This window comes from Podarcis filfolensis (assembly GCF_964270895.1).
Source record: "Podarcis filfolensis genome assembly, chromosome: 13".
In the NCBI taxonomy this organism is placed as follows: domain Eukaryota; kingdom Metazoa; phylum Chordata; class Lepidosauria; order Squamata; family Lacertidae; genus Podarcis; species Podarcis filfolensis.
In genome coordinates, this window is record NC_139615.1 from 21,437,966 (window position 1) to 21,464,302 (window position 26,337).

The window sequence follows — 26,337 nt, forward strand, 5'->3', positions numbered from 1 at the left end:
AAGGTGGATTAAAGCTTTTAATTCCTCTGTCAAGTTATCTGCCAAAAATGTTTCTGCATGGTTACTCTGTCCCATTGTGTGCCTTGTACTCCATCTCTCCTCCTGCGCCTCATGTTATATATACCCTGTGTGTGTGTGTGTGTGTGTGTGTGTGTATCTCACAATCATTTTTCATAATATATGTTGTCGTAAAATAACACATGTATATTTGCCCACATATTTAGAAATAGTTAAATCCTCTTTTTGCCTTCTGCAAACATGATATTTAGTATTCTAGAAAATGATATATAAAACAGACCCTCTTCTGAAAAAACAAAACAGATTTCCACACTTATCCCCTTTTATTCTCACAACCATTTCAAAGTTCTTTGAATTTTATTCAGACATCTACTTTTCTACTGATGTGGATGATCTTACAGTTCAATGAAAATGTGTTAAAGTTGTGTTATAATGTGATTGGTCCAATTAGCTGAATTTGAACTCTTACTGGCAGCAGTTTCCCAAGGTCTGCGACAGAAACCTTTCTCAACCCCATCTTCACATCCTGTATCTAAGATAAGTTGTTGGAGATTTAAGCTGCGTACAGGTTACTGTTTTAAAACACATCGAGATTATGCATTTTCTTGATTTGGATTAAAGCTGGTTTGGGGGGAAATGCATCAAAACACTGGATTTTATAAGAGGACATGAAGGAGCACATACAGGATAGATATGGATTGCTGCTCATGTCATGTGTACACCATGTCCCAAAACAACAGTAGCGGGCGGGGAGTACTGGTTGTAGAGTAATTGGGAGTGTGGATACAGCCTTAATCTATATCTATATGTATATAAAATGTTGGCCACTTTCCAAGCTTTGGCATTGTGTCATACTTATCTCCTTTGGTCAAGGCTTCATGGCAATTTGGGGGCTGTAGTTTGCCCACCCCCCACATTTAAATATGTGTTTTTTTTAAAAAAAGCACAGGCTACTTTGGTTGAAGCCATAAAAATTTATTATTTGCAATGTAATTCTGAACGGATGCTCTGTTACCTCTGAGATTTCTCAGACACGAAGTAGAGTTCATTCATTTCATTTAGTAAACATTGCAGGCATTGCTATTTTTCTAGGAAAAGAGGTGCCAGAACTCAGCATGAATGCCACCAGTGTTCTCTTATAATGGCAATGGCACCCACCTAAGTGGTGCTAGCACTGAGTTCCGGCAAACTTTAGCTGAAAAAAGCCCTGGTTGCAGGAAATCTATCACTTGGTTTCTAAATGGGCAGTATTCCTCTCATGTGAAGACAGAATCACTCCTTTGAGGTCTGCCCCATGGGCAGCTGCCTAGTTGACCTAATGACAAGCACTGGAACTCAATGTAGAACATAGCTGTGAAGCATTTACAAAGTGTGGCATACTTTTCTGATAAGGAATGCAACTCTCTTTCTAGTGTGGTGCCTAAGCATTACCAGAACATCCTGGCCTTGCAATTTGCAGTGAAGGAGATCAATGAAAATCCTCAGATTCTACCCAATGTCACTCTAGGCTTCCACATCTATGACAGCTATTTCAATGCCAAATGGACCTATCATGCCACAATGTTACTCACATCCACACTGGAAACATTTGTCCCCAACTACATCTGTGACATCAAGCAAAACCTTTTAGCCATTATTGGGGGACTGGACTCCCAGACTTCCCTTCAAGTGGCAACAATATTGGATATCTATAAGGTTCCACAGGTGGGATATTTCTCTCTTGGTGTCCAGAATAGGGATTTACTCCATCTATGTTGTATGATGTAGTTTGGAAAAACAAATCTGTGCATTCCAAATAACCAGAGGGACATATTTTTTGCGTGAATGTTGGATGGGAGATTTTTTAAAACTGCAGCCTAATCCTGAGGCAGAAGTTTTTATTTTTCATTTCAACCACTGCAATGACAATTTGGGGAGCATTCAGGGAACTTCTTATCTCTTGAAAACTTTTGGCTCTGCTTCAGGATATATATACGTCATCTTTTTTACAATTATGTCTCTAAAGAGTGAGACTTTTGAGCCAAGAAGTCCTCAGTATTGTTGCAATTATCTCTTACACCTTGAATCTATTGGAAATCCTTACACATGACACTGTTCTCTCTGCTTCCGCCAGCGACACATATATGGGTGGGTGTGAGCGGTTTCCTCACACCAAGCTGAGGAAACAACAATAAATAATTAAGGAATTATTGTGAAAATAAGAAATATGTAGGGGGACAACAAATTTTGTCCTTGCTAAGGGCACCATATTACAAAAGTCTGCCCCTGCTTCCACTCTCTATACATACCAGTTTCGTAGCACCGTTGGAAGAATTGTTGATATATTTGATATAACAACATGTTTCAGGTTAAAGTGGTTATCACTTCTGTCACTTTCTTCCTTCCCCACATTTCTCTTTAGCTCATATATGGATCTGCACCATTGATGAATGATAAAACCCCAGGACTTTATTTCTACCAGATGAGCCCCAAGGAAGACCTCCAGTATCAGGGGATTCTCTATTTCCTTCTGCATTTCAGGTGGACATGGATTGGGATCCTTACCAGCAATGATGAATATGGAGATAGATTTGTACAAACTGTAGTTCCACTTTTCTCCCAGAGTGGTATTTGTTTTGCCTTCACTGAAAGAACTCAGAAATTCACTTTTATCACAGAAGTTAATGCTTTGTTTAACAAGGGGGCAAAAATCCATGATAATATAATTAACAACAAAGCCAATGCAGTTGTGGTCTATGGGGAATCGTATGCTGTGCCTTTTTTCAGATGGTTCCCGTATCTGTCAGAACAAGAACAAATGCCAAGTAAGCCAAAAGGTAAAGTGTGGATTATGACAGGCCAGATGGAGCTTACATCATTTGTTTATCAAAGGACTTGGGATACAGAAATACTGCACGGGGCCCTCTCCTTCACAGCTCATTCTGGTGATGTACCAGGATTTCACAAATTTGTTGAGAACAAAAACCCTTCTAGCTCAAAAGGGGATGGTTTTATCATGGACTTCTGGCAACAGGCATTTGGTTGTGTATTCACAAATCAAGTTACTGGCAATGTGAAGGGAGATATCTGCACCGGGGAAGAGAGATTGGAGAATCTTCCTGGTCCTTTTTTTGAAATGAGCATGACCAGCCACAGCTACAACATCTACAATGCTGTTTATGTTGTGGCCCAAGCTTTGCATGCCATGTCTATATCTCAAGTCAAACACAGATCAATGGCAGGCCGTGGAGAACTGAAGCTTCAGAATCAACAGCTGTGGCAGGTAAGGGGCTGAGCATCCTCATCTGCATTATATGCCCTGCCTCTTCACTGTGTACCACCGAAGAGGGAATGTTTGAAAATTGAAGTAGAAATCTACAGCAAAAATGAAAATATGAGTTTTATTCCAGCTGAGTTCTAGTCTGTGTTTTTCATTCCACCTTCATCAAGATGTTTTTTTACAGTTTTTAAAATAAATTTTCTTCTCCATATTCCTCAGATAATGTGGCTATATTTGTGAAATCCTTATGTTTGGTTTTTTTGCAAATAGGTTTGACTAGTATATACATTTTCCCAAGCAATTTCATCTAAATATAATATATATTCTTTTCACAAATGAACTGCACCACAAAATTCAGAGAAGTGTGAATTGGGCAGGAAATTGGTGTTTCAGTTCACATTTGTTCACAGTTCACAAATTGGTTATCAAGATGCAGACAAAATTGTATTTCTCCTCCACGCTTTCTTGTTGGAATTGTAAAAAGAATTTGAAATGTGTAATTCCTTACAGATACTGGACACTATTGTCCTATTTGTGTATGCAAGTTCTATGTACTCAAACCCTTTCTTGTACATTCTGTTTTATTTTTGAAGTAAATTCAAGTATTTCTATATAGAATGTTCCATGAACTTGAGTTATATTCAATTTACTACCTGAAAGGACCCACACAAAAAAATGGTCTACATTCTTTATGGGTAATGGTGTGTTCAAGGACCTCAGGATTTGCTTAGATACTGGGGTGTGTGAACATATGAATTATATTTATTTGCGTATTTATTTTTTATTATTAAATACCATGGCATTTCCATTTTCCTACCTAGTTTTTCAATTTTCCTCCCTTACAAACAGTAAGCATTCTTTGGCTGCTAAATGTTCTCAGTCCTCATTGGGATGTTTGGGGGGTTGTACCCTCCTCAGGGTTTCCTTCCCTAAAGTCTTCTTTTGTACCTCTGCAAATCTTCCTGTTGTTGTTTAGTCGTTTAGTCATGTCTGCCTCTTCGTGACCCCATGGACCACAGCACACCATGCACTCTTGTCTTCCACTGCCTCCCGCAGTTTGGTCAAACTCATGTTGGTAACTTCGAAAACACTGTCCAACCATCTCGTCCTCGGCCCTCCCCTTCTCCTTTTGCCCTCAATCTTTCCCAACATCAGGGTCTTTCCCAGGGAGTCTTCTCTTCTCCTGAGGTGGCCAAAGTATTGGAACCTCAGCTTCAGAATCTGTCCTTCCAGTGAGCACTAAGGGCTGATTTCCTTCAGAATAGATAGGTTTGATCTTCTTGCAGTCTATGGGACTCTTGAGGCTCCCCCAAACCTGCTCATACCATCCTTTTGCATGTGGATGATGGATAAGGATCCATATTTACCTCCGAACCTGCAGTATAGAAAGAATGATATGTAAACCCACAGTGTATATACCATGAAACCCATGGAGCCATCACTTTCAATAACCTATCAGTGCTTTTATGGTTGTTTGTGCATTTTCGAAACAGGATGCCATAATTATTGACCATCTGTATTTGAAAATGAACTTCAAAAAGTGATACATTTGTGGCTTCAAACTTATATTTAAAGCCTGTTATTTTCTAGGGGGGAAAGAAAAGAAAAAAGATGGCTTCTATCCAGAATGGATATTTAGAATCTCCAGCCTTAAATATGCAATGCAACATTATTCCTTCCTGAACTGCCATTTCCTTTTCAATCTAGCTCCACCATTTTCTGAGGCATATCTCATTTAACAACAGTGCTGGGGATAAGATTTCCTTTGACCAGAATGGGGCGATAGTAGCTGGATTTGATGTCACCAACTGGATTGTTTTCTCAAATCAATCCTTTCAAAGAGTGAAAGTTGGGAAGATTGATCCCCAGGTTCCTCCAGACCAAGCACTTGCTATCAGTGAGGATATCATAACATGGCATAACTGGTTTAACCAGGTAGGAGGTAATCGTCAGCCATTTGGGAAGATTCCGATTTTGAATGAACACTCCTGAATAATATACAAATGTTATTTTGCTTAGCATTTTTCAGCCCTTATTAAAACTGTTAGCTGTTGTTGGGATTGAAAATAGCACAACTGTCAGAAGCAGTTGTCAAGGGCAGGGCAGCAATAACTCACACGGTGCCCATGAAGTTAATTCTTTATTCAAAGAAACAAGATAGCTCAAGAGACAAGGCCTAGTGTGCACAGCAAATAGTCCTGTCTGATCTAGCCCCTATGAGGAAGTTGCAGGGACTGAAGATCCCTATCTTCCCACAGTTCCTCCCCCCCCCCCCCCGGTCTTTCCAAGCAATCTGATACTTCATCACCTTGTCTGTCTCTGCTCTGCTCTCTTCATCCCTCTTTTGTTCCGAGACCAGGGAGGAGGGGAGATGGTTGCAGCAGGACAGGAAGACCCCGGATTCTTCAACAGCCTGCCTCGTCTCTCCCTTACTACTGACTTAATAACAACAACAACAACAACAACAACAACAACTGCTGAATGAAGCAAGCTGCCACAATAAATGATCTTTCAAACAACCATGTTAAAAGAAGAGGCTACCTTCTTTTAAATGCTTTTCAGCAATTCCATCTATTTTACACGGCTACAGGCATCTTCACTTAGTTAACAAGTCAGGTTGATCAATAAACATAGCAAAACAAATAATTTATTCAACAAGAACATTTTCCAGAATGTGCAATGCAATTATAATGGCAATGTTGATACCCTTGTGGCATTTCAAGCGCACTTAAGAAGTTCCAGAGAAATTGTGATGATATAAGACAGGGGTCATGATAGCACAGTTGGTTGAAGTATAGTGCTGAAAATGCCAAGGTTGCAGGTTCAATCCTTGTATGGGACAGCTGCATATTCCTGCATTGCAGGGGGTTGCACTAGATCAGGCATGTCCAAAGTCCATTTTGGGGGCCTAATCTGGCTCGCCAGTCAGTTTAATCTGGCCCCGTTGGTAGTTTATTTCCTTGGGTAAATTCCTAAAAAGAAGCTGAACTTCAATCTTTGAAAAAGGTCAACAACTTTGGTTGGCCCTTTGGTCGGCCCCCATGGCACTTCACTTCATCAAATCTGGCCCTCTTTGAAAAAAGTTTGGACACCACTGCACTAGATGATCCCCTGGGTCCCTTCCAACTATCCATTTCTATGATATGCTAATTCGTTCATCAGCTAATGAGCAGGATCTTCTCCTGTAACAATGCGGATTTCTTTCTCCCCCACTGTCTTCTTAAAAAGAAATGTGGAGATCCTGAACTACTAAGAAAGAAGTATGTCTATTATCTTAAAGTGCTTGGCAAAAGCTCTCTTTGGAGAACCGTCTCCCGCTCCCACAACAAATATCACTCAAGATGGGAGGCTCAATCAGGAGTGCAGGGACTGTCCTTTGCTACTTCAAAAATGTCTCAGAAACTTGAGGATTATGGCTATATTATTCTGAGAATTGAATTTTCTCTCTCTTTCATTTCTGAATTTAGACACTGCCTAAATCTGTATGCTCTGACAGTTGTCATCCTGGTTCTAGCAAGAAAGTGAAAGAGGGGGAGCCATTTTGCTGCTATGACTGCACCCCATGTCCAGAAGGGAAGATTACAACCCAGGAGGGTAAGAAATATATGCACAAATTTATATACGGTTCCCTAAAACAAAGAAAAATATCCACAGGAAACAATATATTCACCAAGGTTCTTGTTTCCAGTTTTTGAAACTTGGTAGAAAGATTTGGGTGGCAATGTACCTAATCGTTTAGTAAACATATTTTTACACACAGCTTCATTAATTTGATTATTATTTTTTTAAAAAAATCCTCTTAAAAATGTATGTAAATCTGCATTTTCTCTCAATATGTGTTTAGCAGTATCCATCCAAGTTCTTTTCCATTGTGCATTTACATTCATAAAACTTATTTAGATGTATATTTTAAAACTTTATGCTTCAGGTAATCAAGTCATAATATTTTGAGAAATCCAGCAAAGAGCTAACTTCCAATCTGCACATACAGAGGTTTGCTAAGATTGAATTCTTTTTAATTTACTGATTAAGCATACACATAAGTATGCAGTGACACATTCCCTCTATTATGCTTTAGAGAGGGGCTACAGAATATTGACTGGAAACCCTTGGTTAGTTCTTGACAAAGCCATTTCCGACCTGGGAGGAGAGGGGGTTGCGGGCAGAATTCCCTCCCACATCTCGCGCGGGGGCTGGCCCTTGCCCCCGCGTGGTTAGGGAATCCCCGGGCGTGTCAGCCACCCGGCCCGCCAATCGGCGGGCTGGGGAGGCGTGGCCTAGCCTATTTATGGCTGGGCACGACCGGGGACCGCCCTCTTTGCCCCTTCGTTTCCAGCTGAGCGGTTTTTGTTGAGCTTCTGACATCCCGGAGCCAATTCCTTCACATTGAAGCCGGCAAAAGCTACATCCTGCAAAATCGGTTGCGCTGCCCCCCGCATTACCCTGGTTCGGGCTGCGGGCTTTTGATCAGCTGACTGGCGGCAGCCCCCTGGGATCCGGCGGCTGCGAACGAAACCAGCCGTTCGCTCAGCTGACTGGCGGCAACGCAGTTCAAGCGGGGATTTCTTCGGCGCATTTACGGCGGTACTGGAAGATCAGGTTGTTCGGTTCTTTCCTTTATTATTGGCCAGGGATTGTTTTATTTACATTCTAATTGGGCGTGGACGGAATTGTGCAGGTCGGCTGAGGCTTGCCGACATTCTCAAGATCGGAGCGTTTTTTGTCTTTTGATTGTCACAGCACGGCTTTGCCATTTTAGTGCGGGGTTCAGGCCGTCTACACGTGCGGGAGGGGAGACGTGTCGGCCCCCTTAGTTGTGCGATCCGATCGGCCCCCCCCCTGCGCTGAGGGGATTAGCGTTATTTACTTGCCGCTGTTACAATAGCTTCCTTCTGGTTATACCACGTGCTCTCCTTAGCGGCCGCCATCTTACTAGAGGCAAAGAACGTGGGAATTTCCATACCGCTGCAGCCTGGGAGCCTACCTTTTGTTGCAGCGTTCACACCGACTGAGAGGCTACCCTTCTGTGCTCGATCCCACCACCGCCTAGGGGGATTTCGGGCCCCTAAAGGCATTCGTGCCGGCGGAGTGCAGCAAGCTGGGGGCAGCATCCCGTTGAAGGAGGTGGTTCCGTTGCTAGGCGACCGCCTTCCCCGGCGCCATTTTGGTTACCACGTGGATTGCATAGCGGCCGCCATTTTACCTGGGGATAGCACTGTGGGAATTTTCCTTTCATTGCCGACCGTGTTCCTGCTTTTGGCCGGCGCATTACGCAGGCAGGGGTCATCAGGCAGGAATAAACCTTCACTTTATTTTAACAGCTGCTTTCAGGACAATTATCGTGTTTCCTTTATTTCATTGCGTTAAGCAGGTTTTTTTTTTTTTTAATTTTCTGGATTTGCTCAGCGGATTGAATTAGTGCTTGCTTTGTTAACAAGGTGGTTTGGGGTCTCTTATTGTCTGGGAAGTTAGTGGATCTGCAGATTCAGCTACAGGAATTTATTATCGGATAAGGAACAGTTTGAAGTAAGCTGCTTCATTTAGCAGCTATTTGAAAAGTCATCTTTCTACACTATTCCTTAAGTAGTAATTTAGTTTAGTAGGATCTTAAGTTTCCGCGTAGTTAATTTAGGCTTTCGAAGGTGATCTAAATTTTAGGAGTTTAAGCTCTTGTTCGATTTAATTGGTAGGAGGCACAGCACAGGGCATCCCAAAAGCAGTATATATTTACAATAAAATAACAACAATAATAAATATAGGTAGATAAAATAATAATACATAAATAAAATACAAAAAAAAAAAAAAAAAAAAATTTTACATAAAATAAAATAAAATAAAATAAAATAAAATAAAACAAAATAAAACAAAACAAATAGCCCTTCTCCTGCTGCCGCTGCCAACCCTGTATCCACACTGCATTTAGCTTGGGCAAGTAGCATATAAGCAGGGGTCAGTAACTTTGAAGGAAAGCAGCGGGCCGTAACCAGTGTTTGACAATACTGAGCTAGGCAGACCCCGGTTTCAGTGCTTCAAGTTGAGTAGGCGCGTTCAGGTAGTGTAGACAACACTGAACTAGCTGAAGCAGCGTATCAAGTTGGTGTAAGCGCATTACTGTGGTGTGGTAATTTGTGTTTAGTTGGCTTTGATTTAGCTGGCAATGGCTTCTGGCGGGGACCAGCAGCCATCCACTTCTGGCAACCAGCGGGCACCATCCGCAGGTGGCGATAGTCCCCAAGTTATGGCCATGCCCTGCGATCCCCAAGCTTTTGCGCAATTTTTTAGGGCGTTTGAAACCTTTTACAGGCAATGCAGGCCCGGGGCTCCTGCTCAGCCTGCTCCTGAACCATCTCAGGACGTAATACCTGATACCCCCCCCAATAATCAGGGCCAGTCGGGCACCATGGTGCCGGTGGTTGGTGGCGCACAATTGGAAAACGCAAACACATGTCGACCCAATACCCGTGCACAGGCTGCACTGAATAAGAAAGCCAGCCAGAGCGCCGGAAAGGGCAAGGCACCAGTAAAAGGTCACACCAGGGGGAGGGCTATAGCTAAAGGGACCAGTAGCAATACGGTTTCTCAGGTTGTAGACATTCCTAGTGTTTTCCAGGAGCAGCAGCATCAGCAGAGCTCTACCGATGACAGCGCGGGCTCCGCCTGGGAGGAGGAGCGAGAGCAACCTCAAAGGGCTCAGGCAGCCATCAGTGGGAACTCAGCCAACGTCGAGGCTCAAGGAGGGAAGAGAAAGGCCAAGAAGAAGCACACCTCTTCTAGGAAGAAAAGAAGTAGGCGATCTGAGACGGAGGACGATTCAGGTACGTCATCCTCGGATTCTGATAGCGAGGGCCCCATGGATAACTACTGGGGCCTGGGTGAATCTAATCACGGGATCCCTCTTTGGGCGCATGAAAGGAGGGCAAATTCCCATCGTAAAACCTTTAACGGTGTGCTGGACTGGAAGGATGGGGCCTTAGTGGAGGATGTAAAAGTCGCCACCAATCAGTCCACCGACTTTATACTGGGGAACCATTTGTCCCAGAAAAAGAGGAATAAAATCCTCAATGGAGACTACGTGGACATATTCACCCTACTTCCACCGACTAAGCTGACAGGAAAAGGTGAGAAGAGGCGGACTTTCGGTAAGCGAAGGTATAGGACTCCTAGGGCGGAGAGAACCTTCGAGAATTGGCTAGATGGGTTTCAGGTTTTCATGGGAGTCGTTTGCGCGGCTTATCCGCGGCGCTCCATGGATTTGGTTGCTTACCTGGCTCATGTGAGGAGGGCGCATGCGTTAGCCGGGGAAAGCGCTGCTTTAACGTATGACGAGAATTTCCGTAGAAATGCATCTCTCCTGCCTTCTACCCGATGGGATCTAACGGATCCTAATTACTGGGGCGAAGACGTCAATCCGTACATCGAAAAGAAAACCCAGGATTCGGCCAAGCCAGGTAAGACGGAGGCGAGACGGCGCCGCCACTGCTGGGAGTACAACAGGGGTGTTTGCTCACGTCCCTCCTGTAAGTATCTGCACGAATGTGAGCGATGCTGGGGCAACCACCCCGCCTCCGCTTGCTTTAAGAACAAGCAGCAGCCCTTTCGTGGGGGCCGGGGGTTCTTCCACAACAACAACAGGGGTGCCCCCGGATCCTCCCATCAAGGGACCAGTGGCCGCCAGTAATTTGCATCTTGGCCTGGCATTCTCCCCTATCCATCTTCAGCCCCTCAAAACCCTGCTGGATCAATACCCCGATCGGAAATCTGCTCATTACTTGTGGGAGGGCTTCTCAACGGGTTTCAGAATCCCTGTGTCCTTCCCCCCTAACACCGGGGACCCTCAAAATCAAAAATCAGTTAGAGAGAGGCCAGAGATAGTAAGAAAAAAGATAGAGAAGGAAATCAGAGCAGGGAGGGTAGCAGGTCCCTTTGCCGAGCCGCCAGTAGAAGGACTTCACCTATCCCCATTGGGCATTGTTCCTAAAAAGACCCCAGGGGAATTCCGCATGATCCACAACCTCTCTTATCCAAGGGGTGGCTCGGTCAATGACGCGATTCCCCAGGAGTTGTGTACAGTGAAATATGCCTCTTTCGATCAAGCAGTAAAGATGATCCGAAAATTTGGGCGTGGGGCACTCCTTGCCAAGTGCGACATTGAGTCAGCGTTTCGCCTTCTTCCCGTCCATCCAGCGGATTTCCGTTGGCTGGGCTTTAGATTCGAGGGGGCATATTTCATTGACAAAGCAATGCCTATGGGCTGCTCCGTGGCTTGCTCTGCTTTTGAGTCCTTCAGTACTTTTCTGGATTGGGCCCTACGTTTTAGGACAGGATCTTTGGGCGTGTCTCATTACCTCGATGATTTTATTTTGGTGGCAGATAACAGACAACGTTGCTCCTCCCTTCTGGAGGCTTTCATGGCCTTGGCAGGTGAGCTAGGGGTTCCTCTGGCCGCCGAAAAAACGGAGGGGCCAGCTACATCCTTGGTCTACCTAGGGATTGAGTTAGATACTGTAGCTCAAACATCCAGATTGCCTCAGGAAAAACTTGCAGCCCTTAGGGAATTGATACATCAGCTGCTGCCCTTAAAGAAGGTGACTCTGAGGCAAATTCAATCCCTGCTGGGCCACTTAAATTTCGCCTGCAGGGTGGTGGCACCGGGCCGACCTTTCTGTGGCCGCTTGGCCAGGCTGTCGGCCGGTCTCCGAGCCCCACAGCATAGGGTCCGCCTTTCTAAGGAGGTCAAGGCAGATTTGGACGTCTGGCTTCAATTCCTGGATAAATACAATGGCGTATCCTTGTGGCAGGACTCCTTGTCACTCAACGCTGACTTCCAAGTCCAGTCAGACGCAGCAGGATCCCTAGGCTTTGGCGTGTATTTCAGGGGGCAATGGTGTGCAAAAAAGTGGCCGAAGGAGTGGCAGGGTCAGCCCATCTCTCGGGATCTTACATTCCTGGAATTTTTCCCTATCTTAGTGGCAGTGCATCTCTGGGTGGAGAAGTTTCGCAATCATAGGGTTTGTTTCAACACAGATAATCAGGCCGTGGTAGCGGTTCTTTCTAGGCAGTCCGCGCGCACTCCTAGGGTGGGAAACTTGCTGCGGTCCTTCGTCCTCCACTGTCTGGAGAACAATATATATTTCTCAGCCAAATTTGTACCTGGTATCAATAACGACATTGCGGATGCTCTGTCTCGCTTTCAGATGGAGCGCTTCCGCTCATTAGCGCCGGACGCGGAACAATCATCGATGCCTTTCCCGGAGCATCTTTGGAGTCTTGGGAGGAAGAAGTGATGAAGGGAGTATTCGGTGCAGTCGCCCCTTCCACAATGAGATCGTACAAAAAAGCATGGGCGGATTTCCTTAAATTCCGCAATAGATTTCCTAGCGCAAAACAGATATCTGTTCCCTCAACGAGGGAGGTCCTCCACTATTTAGCTCACCTCAAAGAGTTGGGCAGGGCACCTAAGACTCTCAATATTCACTCCGCAGGGATTTCATACTTCTGTAAAACCTTTTTCGCCACGGACCCGTGTGCAAAATTTATAGTGCGTAAGACCTTGGAAGGGTGGCGCCGTCTTCAGCCCCCCACCCCGGACAGGAGGAGGCCCATAACTTTCGATATTCTGACACAGATACACAAAAAATTACGTGAAATATGCTGGTCAAAATACGAAGCCCGCCTATTCTCGGCAGCTTATTCCATAGCCTTCTTTGGGGCCCTGCGCATAGGGGAAATGGTTTGTGAAGGAGGGGCTTCCCACGCCCGGAGGGGTATTCTCCTAAGCGATTTGACCCTTTCTGATAATGAGCTAATAGTCCAAGTGCGGAGCTCTAAGACCGACCAACAGGGCAGGGGGGCCCTCTTACGCTTACCAGCTGCGCAAGGTATTGGTCCCTGCCCAGTTAGGGATACAAGGCGTTTCCTCTACCTAAGACCCAGTAGCCCAGGCCCCCTATTGATTCATGCTGACGGAGCGCTTTTGGCCAGGCACCAGTTTACACGGGTGATGCGTAGGGCCCTGGCGGCGTGTGGGCTGCCTGCAGCCGAATTTGCGGCTCACTCCTTCCGGATCGGTGCAGCAACCACGGCCGTGCACCTCGGGCTCTCCACGGAAAGGGTGAAGGAGCTGGGGCGATGGAAATCTAATGCTTACAGGGCTTACGTAAGGAAGAATGTATGACTACTGTGCGCGTCACTGACCTCGGTTTCCTTGTCTATTTGTTTTTCAGAAATCAGAAAGCTGCGCATTTGGTTGTTGGGCCACAGCATTGTGCACTGGGCCAGGAAGCGTGCCATTAGTAACGGGCTGGGGCAAAATTTGAACTTACCTGCTGATGTTGAGCTTACGTGGATAGCGCGAAGAGGAATGCGCTGGAGCGAGTTTATGCCAACCGTGATGGCGAGAGCCGCCACTGAGGGCCCTCCTGATGCCTTGATCATCCAGTTGGGGGAAAATGACTTAGCATACCGCAAAGCTATTGATTTGAGATGGAATATCTTTGACGATTTTGATGGCCTGATGGCGGTTTACCCAAACATAACGATCCTGTGGTCCTCGTTGCTTGAGAGGAGGACATGGAGGGATTGTGTGAGCCCGGTTGGAATTAATAAAGCAAGAAAGGTCTTGCAGCGTGCTGTGGAGCGTAGAGTGGCAGCTCTGGGCGGGGGCGTCATCCGCCACCCGAGCATCCAGTACAGCAACGAGGCCCTCTACAGATGGGATGGCGTGCATTTGTCTGACGATGGAAATGATATTTGGTTGGGGGATATCATCGCAGGGATTAGGAATTGGTTACAGGTTTGAAGGTATTGGCGGCGAGCTTTGCTCGAGTGGCGGTTAGGCATTGGCAGGGGTCTATTGTTATGCAAATGAACGGGGGAAGGAAGCGCCATCACCTTCCCCAAAGTATGGGTAGTCCGGTAGAGGACTCCGAGGGGCGTGGCCTTGTCCGAAACCTAGGGAGGTAAGGGCCTCCGGCACGCCCCAGAGCGGTGACACCCGTGGGATCCTAGTTGGCGTACTTCAACAGGACTCCCACGGTTTGTGGACAACCCACCCCGGTCACCATACCGGGTAGTCAGTAGGAGCCAATGCCTAAGGCCAATACCTTCCAAATTCTGTAATCAATAAAGTTGTGGCCTTTTTTATGCCCATTTAACCTAAAATTCTGTGTCTGGCGTCTTCATTTCACATGGGGGAGGGGTCTTGCCACGCAAAGCCATTTCCGACCTGGGAGGAGAGGGGGTTGCGGGCAGAATTCCCTCCCACATCTCGCGCGGGGGCTGGCCCTTGCCCCCGCGTGGTTAGGGAATCCCCGGGCGTGTCAGCCACCCGGCCCGCCAATCGGCGGGCTGGGGAGGCGTGGCCTAGCCTATTTATGGCTGGGCACGACCGGGGACCGCCCTCTTTGCCCCTTCGTTTCCAGCTGAGCGGTTTTCCCATCCCACCCTCCCTTTAGGTTTAGCGTGTCTTGACCTTGCTATGGACTTCGGTTGGTCGCCGCATGGGGCCTGGTAGGAATTTTTCCAAGTTGGCGCATTTCTAGCCTTTTGGTTTTTTCGCCTACCTCGTAGCAAACGTCACAACTTATTTTGGTATTGGCGGTTAGGCATTGGCAGGGGTCTATTGTTATGCAAATGAACGGGGGAAGGAAGCGCCATCACCTTCCCCAAAGTATGGGTAGTCCGGTAGAGGACTCCGAGGGGCGTGGCCTTGTCCGAAACCTAGGGAGGTAAGGGCCTCCGGCACGCCCCAGAGCGGTGACACCCGTGGGATCCTAGTTGGCGTACTTCAACAGGACTCCCACGGTTTGTGGACAACCCACCCCGGTCACCATACCGGGTAGTCAGTAGGAGCCAATGCCTAAGGCCAATACCTTCCAAATTCTGTAATCAATAAAGTTGTGGCCTTTTTTATGCCCATTTAACCTAAAATTCTGTGTCTGGCGTCTTCATTTCACATGGGGGAGGGGTCTTGCCACGCAATGTGAAGTCAATCAGGAAGCATTTCCAACCCTTCTGCATTTTCACTCAGTTAACTATGTACTTCTGATTGGCTGCCTAAGCAGATGGACTCCATCATTCACAATTGTAAATTTTAATTGTATATTCATGAAACCATTTTTGTTTTTGTTTTTTAAATGGAATAAAAAAAAGAAAAGAAGGAAAAGTCACAGTATGTTGAGGAAACGTCGTATTTTTGAGATTAATACAAAATATTTTCTTTTTCAGATATGACTGACTGTTATAAGTGTGAAGACAAAAAATATCCAAACAGAAATAGGAATTTATGTATTCCCAAGAGTACAAGTTTTTTGTCCTATGAAGACCCTTTGGGTATCAGTTTAACCTCTTTTGCTCTTTCCTTTGCTTTCATTACAGCATTTGTGCTGGGGACATTTATGAAGCACCATCACACTCCCATTGTCAAAGCCAGCAACTGGATCCTGACCTACACTCTCCTCATTTCCCTCCTTCTCTGTTTCATTTGTGCATTGCTATTTATTGGCCAGCCTCAGGTGGTGACATGTCTGCTTCGACAGACTGTTTTTGGCACCATCTTCTCAGTGGCTGTTTCCTGTGTGTTAGCAAAAACCATCACAGTGGTTCTGGCTTTCATGGCTACCAAGCCTGGATCCAGGATGAGGAAGTGGGTGGGGAAAGGAATGGCAAACTCTGTTGTTCTTTCCTGCTCCATTATTCAAGCAGCCATCTGCACTATGTGGCTGGTGATCTCTCCTCCTTTCCCTGATGTTGACTTCAACTCAGTGGCTGGAGAAATTGTATTAGAGTGTAATGAGGGGTCTGTGGCTATGTTCTACTGTGTTTTGGGCTACATGGGCTTTCTGGCTCTTGTGAGCTTCACTGTGGCTTTCTTTGCCAGAAAATTGCCTGATAGTTTCAACGAGGCCAAGTTTATCACTTTCAGCATGTTGCTATTTTGCAGTGTTTGGCTTTCTTTTGTCCCAACCTACTTGAGCATGAAGGGAAAATATGTGGTGGCTGTGGAGATCTTCTCTATCTTGGCCTCCAGTGCTGGATTGCTGAGTTGCATCTTTGCCCCAAAATATTACATTATTGTGTTGAGGCCTGAGCTGAACAGCAGGGATCTGCTAATAAGAAGGAAAACATGAAAATTGAACAGATCTCTGTCATTTTTTAATGATCTGCTGTATAAAGGTTTGTCTGCATCGGCCCTCCATCTTTGGAAGCCCCAGGCTAAAATGGGTTGCAGTATCTTCAGAGGTGTCCAAATTTTCAATGTTTCTGTCTACTGTCTTCATTAATGCACATTTCACTTTAGGAAAAAAATGTTTTAATGCAGTTTTCATTTTGGTGCTATATACAGCATTCAGGTGTGGGTATCACTGTTCTGATGGTTTAAAACATAGAGTAAAACCTCCATTTTGGTAACCGCTATACTAAGTTTGGCAACAATATTTTCAAATTTTCAAATCCATGCACTTTTGAAAAATCTGGTCCATCATCTTTATTCAAAATGGCTTCCAAAAGTATCCAAACATAGAATCAACCCAACCCCTAAATTTCAATACCCATCATGTCAAATTGGACAATGATAACTCCAGAAGTATCCCAAACAGTACAGTTTGGAATGGTTTGGTCTAACACCTTTATTCAAAATGGCATATGATGCTTTCCAATGATTCATGAAAACTAGCTCAATGTGGGGCTCAAACCCATGACCCTGAGATTAATAGTCTCATGCTCTACCGACTGAGATATCTCCACACTGTCCCTTGTTGTCTAATTAAATGAATGAGAAATGCTATTTTAATATAACAAGTATGTTTTCTTAGCAATTCCACAGGGAAAGCCCAACTTTTAATTGGTAACTCTCTTCCCAAAAGGAGTTTGCTGCTATCCAGCACATACCCTTATATTTGCAGTGACCACTAGAAAAACCAATAGGATGCTATAGATATAAACCATGCAGCATTCAAAGTTTGGTACTCAGAATGATATCATCGCTGGCTATACTTCTTATACTACTTCCACCCATGGTGTGCAAGTCTCACATCATTAAATGCATGGTTGATGATCTACACTATCCACTTCATGAGTATCATCAGAAGGGAGACCTAATCATTGAAGCCATTGCTTCTCAGACCTTCATCATCTCTGAATCAATAACATTCAATGAAGAACCCCCACCAACATTGTTTGAAGAGCTTGCGTGAGGAGCTATCTTTTTAAAAACAAACGCAAATTGATGTATAATTTAATTCCTATTGTAGTTGTTCTTAGCGGTGTAGGGTGCTAGGAGAACTGTGATTTTTGGCTGGCGTTGTATGTATACAAAATGTAAAGACAAATTACATAGCACTTGTGTATCCCTAAGAGTACATGTTTCTTGTCTTATGAAGAATCTTTGGGTCTTAGTTTAGCCTCTTTAGTTCTTTCTTTTCTGTGATCACAGCTCTAGTGCTAGGAATATTCATGAATCACCACAACACCCCCATTGTCAAAGCCAACAACCGGGATCTTACCTACATTCTCTCCTGCTCTGCTTCCTTTGTGCATTTCTGTTTATTGGACAACCCCATAAGGTGACATGTCTCCTCCGACAAACTGCTTTTGGCATCACCTTCTCAGTTGCTGTTTCTTCTGTGCTGGCAAAAACCATCACGGTGGTTCTGGCTTTCATGGCCACCAAACCAGGATCCAAAATGAAGAAGTGGGTTGGGAAGAGTCTGGCCAACTCCATTGTTCTTTCCTGCTCCCTCCTCCAAGCAATTATTTGCACTGTATGGCTTGCAACCTCTCCTCCATTCCCAGAGGCTGATATACACACAATGTCTGAAGAAATTATACTAGAGTGTAACGAGGGTTCTGTGATTCTGTTTTATTGTGTCTTGGGCTACCTAGGCTACCTGTCCTTAGTCAGCTTCACTGTAGCTTTCCTTGCCCGGAAGTTACCAGACAGTTTCAATGAAGTCAGGTTTATCACTTTCAGCACGGTGGTCTTTTGCAGTGTTTGGCCGTCCTTTATTCCATCCTACCTGAGTTCCAAGGGAAAGTACATGGTTGCAGTGGAGATCTTCTCTATCCTGGCTTCTAGTGCTGGCTTGCTGGGTTGCATCTTTGCACCCAAATGTTACACTATTATGCTAAGGCCTGAATTGAACAGCAAGGAACAGCTAGTAAGAAGAAAGGGTTGAAAAATATGTCCAGATCATTTATTGCAATGTGTAATCTAGCAAAGTATGTGTAGTGTGGATGCACCAGAATGTTTGCTTTCCTTTAGCTGTTCTAGAAGAAAACTACATTTGAAAAAAAATATGAACAATTTCCTATGCCCCACAAATAACCCAGAGATGCATTTTAAATAAAAGGACAAATTCTACCCATGTAAAAACACACTGATTCCGGGCTGTCCACGGGCCAGATTTAGAAGGCGATTGGGCTGGATCCGGCCCCTGGGCCTTAGTTTGCCTACCCATGGTATATTCCTTGCATTGATTATAAAGGTTACCAGATTAATATCAATGAATCCTTAGGATGAATTTTTGCAATCCCTGCTCACCTAGAGCTCTGGGGGAGCAGCGTTTGCTGTGTAGAAAGGCCACAGCCCTGTCTGCACTGCCATAGGGGGGCACATTTAATTCTTCCCCTTCCAACTGTGCAGTGTGAAGGCTTGTCAGAAGGGCCAATCCAGTTGCAGAGGAAAGGGTAGATCAGGCCCACCACTTGACAGTACTTAAGAGGGCAACCTCAAGGAGTTTAGCATAAAATTATCAAATGAGTTTCTGTTCAGACTGGATGGGGTGCACCTATCAGCTGCAGGGAATGAGTTCTGGTAACAGAGTCTGGATAGGGGACTCAGGTTGCAGCCCGGCAATGTGGGGGTCCAGCTCAGATGGCAGATAAGGCATTGGGTTAGATATTTAGCTAATTGGTACCCTGTTAAAGGGGTCAGGGAAGGAGTCTCTGTCCAGGAGCCTACATGGGGGCTAATGGACCATAGAACCATTCTCAATGGTGACCCAAGCAGGGTTGATGCACCTGGTCCATGTCAGGGGTGACTCCCCAGTTATGGTTTATGGATTGTGGGGGGAGGGGGAGGAAAAAATGGGGAGGGAATAAGGATATGTTTTTGGAAAATATGTTTTGTTATAACTTTGAATAAAAAAACCTAAAAAAAACCCCACTGTATTTATCAACTAGCAGGTGGGATGCTTGATACTGAATTCATACCCAATGCCTTGGCCTAAAACTACCTGCATTTGTAGTCAATAAAAGTTGTAGTTCATAGAATCATAGAGTTGGAATAGACCACAAGGGCCATCGAGTCCAACCCCCTGCCAAGCAGGAAACACCATCACAGCACTACTGACATATGGTTGTCAAGCCTCTGCTTAAAGACCTCCAAAGAAGGAGACTCCACCACACTCCTTGGCAGCAAATTCCACTGTCGAACCGCACTTACTGTCAGGAAGATCTTCCTAATGTTTAGGTGGAATCCTCTTTCTTGTAGTTTGGATCCATTGCTCCGTGTCCGCTTCTCTGGAGCAGCAGAAAACAACCTTTCTCCCTCCTCTATGTGACATCCTTTTATATATTTGAACATGGCTATCATATCACCCCTTAACCTCCTCTTCTCCAGGCTAAACATGCCCAGCTCCCTTAGCCGTTCCTCATAAGGCATCGTTTCCAGGCCTTTTACCATTTTGGTTGCCCTCCTCTGGACACGTTCCAGTTTGTCAGTGTCCTTCTTGAACTGTGGTGCCCAGAACTGGACACAGTACTCCAGGTGAGGTCTGACCAGAGCAGAATACAGTGGCACTATTACTTCCCTTGATCTAGATGCTATACTCCTATTGATGCAGCCCAGAATTGCATTGGCTTTTTTAGCTGCCGCGTCACACTGTTGGCTCATGTCAAGTTTGTGGTCAACCAAGACTCCTAGATCCTTTTCACATGTACTGCTCTCAAGCCAGGTGTCACCCATCTTGTATTTGTGCCTCTCATTTTTTTTGCCCAAGTGCAATACTTTACATTTCTCCCTGTTAAAGTTCATCTTGTTTGTTTTGGCCCAGTTCTCTAATCTGTCAAGGTCGTTTTGAAGTGTGATCCTGTCCTCTGGGGTGTTAGCCACCCCTCCCAGTTTAGTGTCATCTGCAAATTTGATCAGGATGCCCTTGAGTCCATCATCCAAGTCGTTGATAAAGATGTTGAATAAGTTGTGGCCCGTTTGAACCCAATGCCAATCTCCTATGTTTATTCCTATGTTTTCTGGTCCCTACCAAGCTTCAGGCAGCCTGTGATTATAACAAAAGGGAAAGGACTCAAGATCTTACCAAATGGATAAGAAAATATCTGGCAATGCCAAAACCATACTTTGCCTTGCAAAACCAAAGCCATAACTTACATTGACCCCCGCCCCCCGCCCCGTTGCCTCTGAGTGAATATCCTGGCAGTCTCCACTAAAACAGCTCTGTAATCCTCTATATTGTATTACCATCCCAGCCAACTCAATGTATTGGGTAGTGTATAAAAGGAATTCAGCAAGGGAAGGGAGAATCAAGGCATCAGACTATGTTTAAATTAAAGACTTTCCATTTTAATATTTTTTTTTTGAAATTCAGAAATGTATTTATGGTATCTGTTCAAAAGGCATTCTTACTGACACTTCAGCTAAAAAAAGAATTGGAATGGATTACAGATTAATACAGAAGCAATACCATAAAATGAAACAAAACAAAATAATGATTGCTAGTATAGTACACTGGAATAGCCCAGTTGGCAGCGCATGAGACTCTTAATAGATGTCTGTGTCCTGATATTGTCATGTTAGTGTTAGCTAGCATGATGATACTGTTAGTGGATCTTTCTGTACATATGTATCTTTACTTCAAATACTCTAATGCCTTCATATAGTAGATAACAATATTTAGCTTTGTCTTGTATCTGGAGACAATAAATACTTTATTACTCTGAACTGTTTGGGAGAAGAGTTTTCCCCTTATCGTGGGACTCTGGAAGAAGCTGTCTGCTAGGAGCTGCAAATCTCTGAAGACTCGGCTGGTGCTCTGCATACACTGCTTAACCTTGGTTAAGGTGTGGTGAACCACCCACTACTTTTCACAAGTCACCAACAGGTGACAGTCAGTACTACCTACTTACAAAGGATGCAAGTAAGAAAGCAGGTAGGCAGGACATAACTGATGGAAGATTGAGGTTGGTGGGGCAATGTTTCATGGACCTGTTAGCTATCCCTGTTCTGAAACAGGGCATGCCTTTGATCAAAACATTTTATTTCCTCTCTGGATTTCTTATTCTTTTGTAATGTCCCCAGTGAGTCACAACCAATTCAGGTACCCCAGGATATCTAACTGAGTGAAAGAAACCAGTTGATATTTGATTTGACACAAATATAATATATATTTCTCAGCAATTCCATAGAGTATGCACAATTTTATACTCACTGCTTTCCTCTTTCAGAATGACTGTGATTAAATATTCCAGTTGCAGTGGCCACAAACAAAGCTAATAACAGCCTTTGAAGGAAATTACATAAAGATTGTGATCAGACAAGGATATATCAGCCTCATCTCTGACACTCTGTATTTTAGTCCTGAGCTTTAAGAGATGAAAATAGTGTCGTTGCCTGGTGTTAACAATGGTGTTATTGCTTGCCTTGATTTTGTTATTGTTTCCTCACATGGTAAGCAAAGCTCACGTCATTAAGTGCATGGTTGATGATCCACATGCTCCACTCCATCAGTATCATCAGCCAGGAGACCTCATCATCGGAGCCATTGCTTCCCAGGCTTTCATAATCTCCAATCGAATCAGCTTCACTGAAGAACCCCCACCACCTTTGTTTGAAGAGCTTGCGTAAGATTTTGACTCATTCCTTTTTTTAAAAAAAGGATCTTACTATGAATTTGCTTTTTCTTCTTCTTTTCTGAAGTGAACGGTACTAAGAGAGCACTGAAGGGGGGAAAGAACATTAAATTATAGAAAATAAAATAATTATTTTCATATGGATTTAACTCCTTCTTTTCTCTGCCAAATTCTTTGATTTGCAAATGTAAAAGTACTGGAAGAAGAATCTTTTGTTGCTGTTTATGCTAACAAGACCCTAATGTCCACCCCACCCCCATTAAAGTAAGTGGTTAAGTTTCATTTGCAATATTTGTTCTTACTGGGAGCTAGAGAACACCTCTGACTTTCTCACTTCCTTCTCTAGCATGTTATAGAAAGTTTATTCATGGTTGCTCCCTTTCATCTTCTGCCTTCCACTTTGTCTTCTCTGCTGTACATCTCTTTCAGTATATATGCAATATGTCACCATTCTCATTCTTAACAATAATTCAGACTATCCTTTTATTTTCTGAGAGAAAATAATGAGCACTCTAAGGCATTATGAATACATATATGCATTCTAACCCCACCCCCTTGCTTGTTAGATGTTTTGAGGCATATCCCAATTCAGTCCTCCTAATCTTATCCTCCTAATCTTATATATATAAAAAATGCTCCTCTTAAATATCCTAGAGGAAAAGTTTATCTAGGCAATTACATGGCATCATCTTTTACTGCATCAGATAGCAGGTCCAATTATGCCAGTTTTTCTACTTTTGGTAGCTGCTCTCCCTGAACTGTGACAGATATCTTTCCTGGTCCTGTTATTCACAAGGGGTCTGCAACTGAAGATGCTGTGAATTGAATCAATGACCATCTGTAGACAGTATATAAACCATGTGTTAAATTATAGTTCTTCTGCAGTCCTTCTCCTGCAATTTTATACCCCAGCTTTGGGACATGACTGGTGGCAGTCTTGGGGATAATGAATAAAACTTCAGTTTCAGCAATTCCTGGAGTTACTGCTGTGTCTTGGAACTTTTTATTAATCTTTCTGAAGAAGATGAAAAACAGTACCCCATATTCTGAAATGGTATTCCAAGTGAAAAAAGGATTTAACATTTTCAAAGTATTAATCGTTTAATAATATTTTTAAACCGATACAATACTTTTCTAACAATTGCAATATCAGTGTGAAGTTTCCTTCTGATTCAGAATACAACTTACCTTCTAGTGCAATACCTAAGAATTATCAGCACATCCTGGCCTTGGCATTTGCAGTAAAAGAGATTAATGAAAACTTTCACCTCTTGCCCAATATCACCTTGGGTTTCCACATCTATGATAACTATTATACTGATAAGTGGACCTACCATGCTACAATACTACTTATATACACCCTGGGAAGATTTGTCCCAAATTACCAATGTGATGTCCAAACAAACCTGATTGGAGTCATTGGGGGACTGGACCCCCCAACCTCACTTCAAGCGGCAAGACTTGTGGATATTTTCAAAATTCCACAGGTATGCCATATGTTTCTGTCAATGTGTGTATGTTTTTGTGTGTTGTTCTATGTATAATTATAGTGCTTTACTACTTTTAAACATTTCCTTTTAGACTCAGGAACATTCTACCATATGTGGTGGATATGTAGGAAAATACAGGTATTCTGGGAGAGTATACATGCAGAACTGCAAAAAATGCTAAAGATCTCTTTCAATAAAAAACCAGAGGCCTACCTCCTGGGAATAACAGATTTGGATATTCCACAAAAGAGGAAGGGTATCTTTTTATATGCGACGGCGGCAGCAAGAGTTTTGATCGCAGCAAAATGGAAGAGTAATGAAATTCCCTCTATTCAAGATTGGATCCAAAAGCTGACAGAATATGCTGAATTAGACGGTTTATTAGAAAATATAAAGAATAAATCAAAACAGGAATTTGTTTCTAAATGGGAGGTTTTTTAAAGAATATCTGAAAAATAAATATAGTAGTTTAAATTCTGTTGCAGCATTCGAGGAACTTCAGTAATAGTTGCAAGGTAGATATAAGAAATTAGATTTAATGGGAATAAGTTTAATTATGAAAAACAACGTGTATTGGCAATAAGTAATATGAATTCGAAGTATGGAATAGACGGGAGGTTGGGTCTTTAGTGTTAAGACCAATAGATGTTTTATTGTTTGCTAAGAATATTATGTGTCTATGGTTATTTTTGTAATTTGTGTGTAATTTGGTATTTGTGTTTTTTGTTTGTTTGTTTTTCTTGTTGTATAAATAAAAAACTTAAAAAATAAACAAATAAACTTTTCCTTTTAAAATGTTATGCTTTTGGCATAGTCAGTGAATAACATACACACATGGCCATCACTTTGTGTAACTGTCAAGCCTTGATTGTTAAATAAAGCCTCTGTGGGTCATTCTTAAATTAGAATCAAGAAGCATAACAACCTAAGCACTTTACCTCTTCCTCCTACTTTGAAATAAGCCAATTCTGTTAAGAAAAAAAAATGTTTTGTGACACTACTTTAGGAATATAAACATTAAGGGTTAGCTAAGCAGAACTCTGCCATATCACATATCAGGTAGTAGCAGCAGCAGCAGCAGCAGCAGCAATAATAATAATAATAATAATAATAATAATAATAATAATAATAATAATAATAATAATTTATTATTTATACTCCGCCCATCTGGCTGGGTTGGGGGGGGGGGCATGAGCTGCATGCAGGACAACTTTGCCTGGTGACACGCAGTCCAGAGAGCAGAGTTGTGTTCCCCATTGTGCTCTAGAGAGATCCCAGGAAATCTCATGAGAAGAGGAAAGGGCCATGGCCTTTAAAGGTTTGGGGCATTTTACCCTGTGAGCTTCCCACTGATCTGTTCCAGTGTCTGAGCCTTGCTGGGCTTTTGCGACCACTCATTGCAACTGGTGGAAAGGGCTTTCCCCCTCACAACCTAACTTAAGGTTGCCATTCATCTGGACACATCTGGGAATTGGATAGCATTTTGGCATCCGGGGGGATTTTCACAAAATTGGCAAAGATGCCCTGGAAAACCCAGATGTATGGCAGGGGGTGGGGTGGTAAAAGCTCTACAACTTTGTCCGGATTTTCAATTTGGGGAATATGGCAATCCCAGGTTGTGGAGGTTCTTTTGCTGTTCTTTCAGTGGAAATGGTGTTAAGGCCTATTTGGGTATAATTATATTCTCCCCTTTCCACACTTTCCTTTAGCTCATCTATGGCCCTGCTCCAGTGATGAATGACAAAACGCCAGGCATCCCATTCTACCAGATGGTGCCCAGAGAAGACAGTCAGTTTGCAGGGATTCTTTCTTTGCTGCTGCATTTCAGGTGGACATGGATTGGGCTCCTAACTATGGATAATGACAATGGAGAAAGATTTGTGCAAAATGTGTTTCCACCTTTTTCTCAGAGTGGTATCTGCTTTGCCTTCATAGAAAGAACCCATACGTTTACTGTTGTCACTGAAATTAATGAGATGTTTAACAAGGGGGGTAAAATACATGACAAAATCATAGACAGTAAAGCCAGTGTAGTGGTGGCATATGGAGAATCTTATGGGATTGTGTTGCTGAGATGGTTTCCATATCTGTCAGAACAAGAACATATAAGGAAGAAGTCGAAAGGTATAGTGTGGATAATAACAGCCCAGGGGGAGTTCAATTCAATGGTCTATCAGAGGACTTGGGATACAGAAATGTTCCATGGATCTCTCTCATTTACAATTCACTCCAATGATCTACCAGGATTTCAAGAATTTGTTAGAAGCAGAAACCCATCCAGCACCACAGGAGATGGTTTTATCAAGGACTTCTGGCAACAGGCTTTTGGTTGTGTATTCCCAAATACAGATGTCAGCAAGATAGATGGAGACATTTGCACTGGGGAGGAAAAGCTGGGGAGTCTTTCTGAGTCTTTTTTTGAAATGAGCATGACCTCTCACAGCTACAGTATCTATAATGCTGTCTATGTTATGGCCCATGCTTTACATGCTATGTCCTCATCTAGACTCAAGCACACTGCCATGCAGGACAGAGGCATGCAGAAATTTCAGGATCACCAGCATTGGAAGGTAATGAATGTGAGAGAAGGGGAGAAGATTCATCCAGTGTGTATTTTAAAGCAAACCAATTCACACCTCCCAAAATGATACTTTCTCTTTCATCTTCCTTCATCCCTTAAAAAGAGATAAAACTGACAGAATATTTTTG

At 43.6% G+C, this 26,337-nt stretch overlaps 2 protein-coding genes across 2 annotated transcripts in view; both read left to right on the plus strand.

Moving 5' to 3' along the window:
- Positions 1-26,337, plus strand: part of LOC310747373 (vomeronasal type-2 receptor 26-like) — a gene marked incomplete at both ends in the record, with an annotated part of 29,490 nt that overhangs the window by 923 nt on the left and 2,230 nt on the right. Inside the window, 3 exons of the mRNA XM_083581736.1 lie at positions 1,431-1,722; positions 2,420-3,005; positions 25,918-26,198. Of these exons, the coding sequence (XP_083437862.1) occupies positions 1,431-1,722; positions 2,420-3,005; positions 25,918-26,198 (1,159 nt within the window). The remainder of the gene's footprint in view (positions 1-1,430; positions 1,723-2,419; positions 3,006-25,917; positions 26,199-26,337) is intronic.
- On the plus strand, positions 15,505-16,404 carry LOC310748564 (vomeronasal type-2 receptor 26-like; the record flags this gene model as incomplete). The annotated part of the gene is made up of 1 exon (XM_083584416.1): positions 15,505-16,404. One exon carries the CDS (start codon positions 15,505-15,507, stop codon positions 16,402-16,404), a length of 900 nt encoding a protein of 299 aa, XP_083440542.1.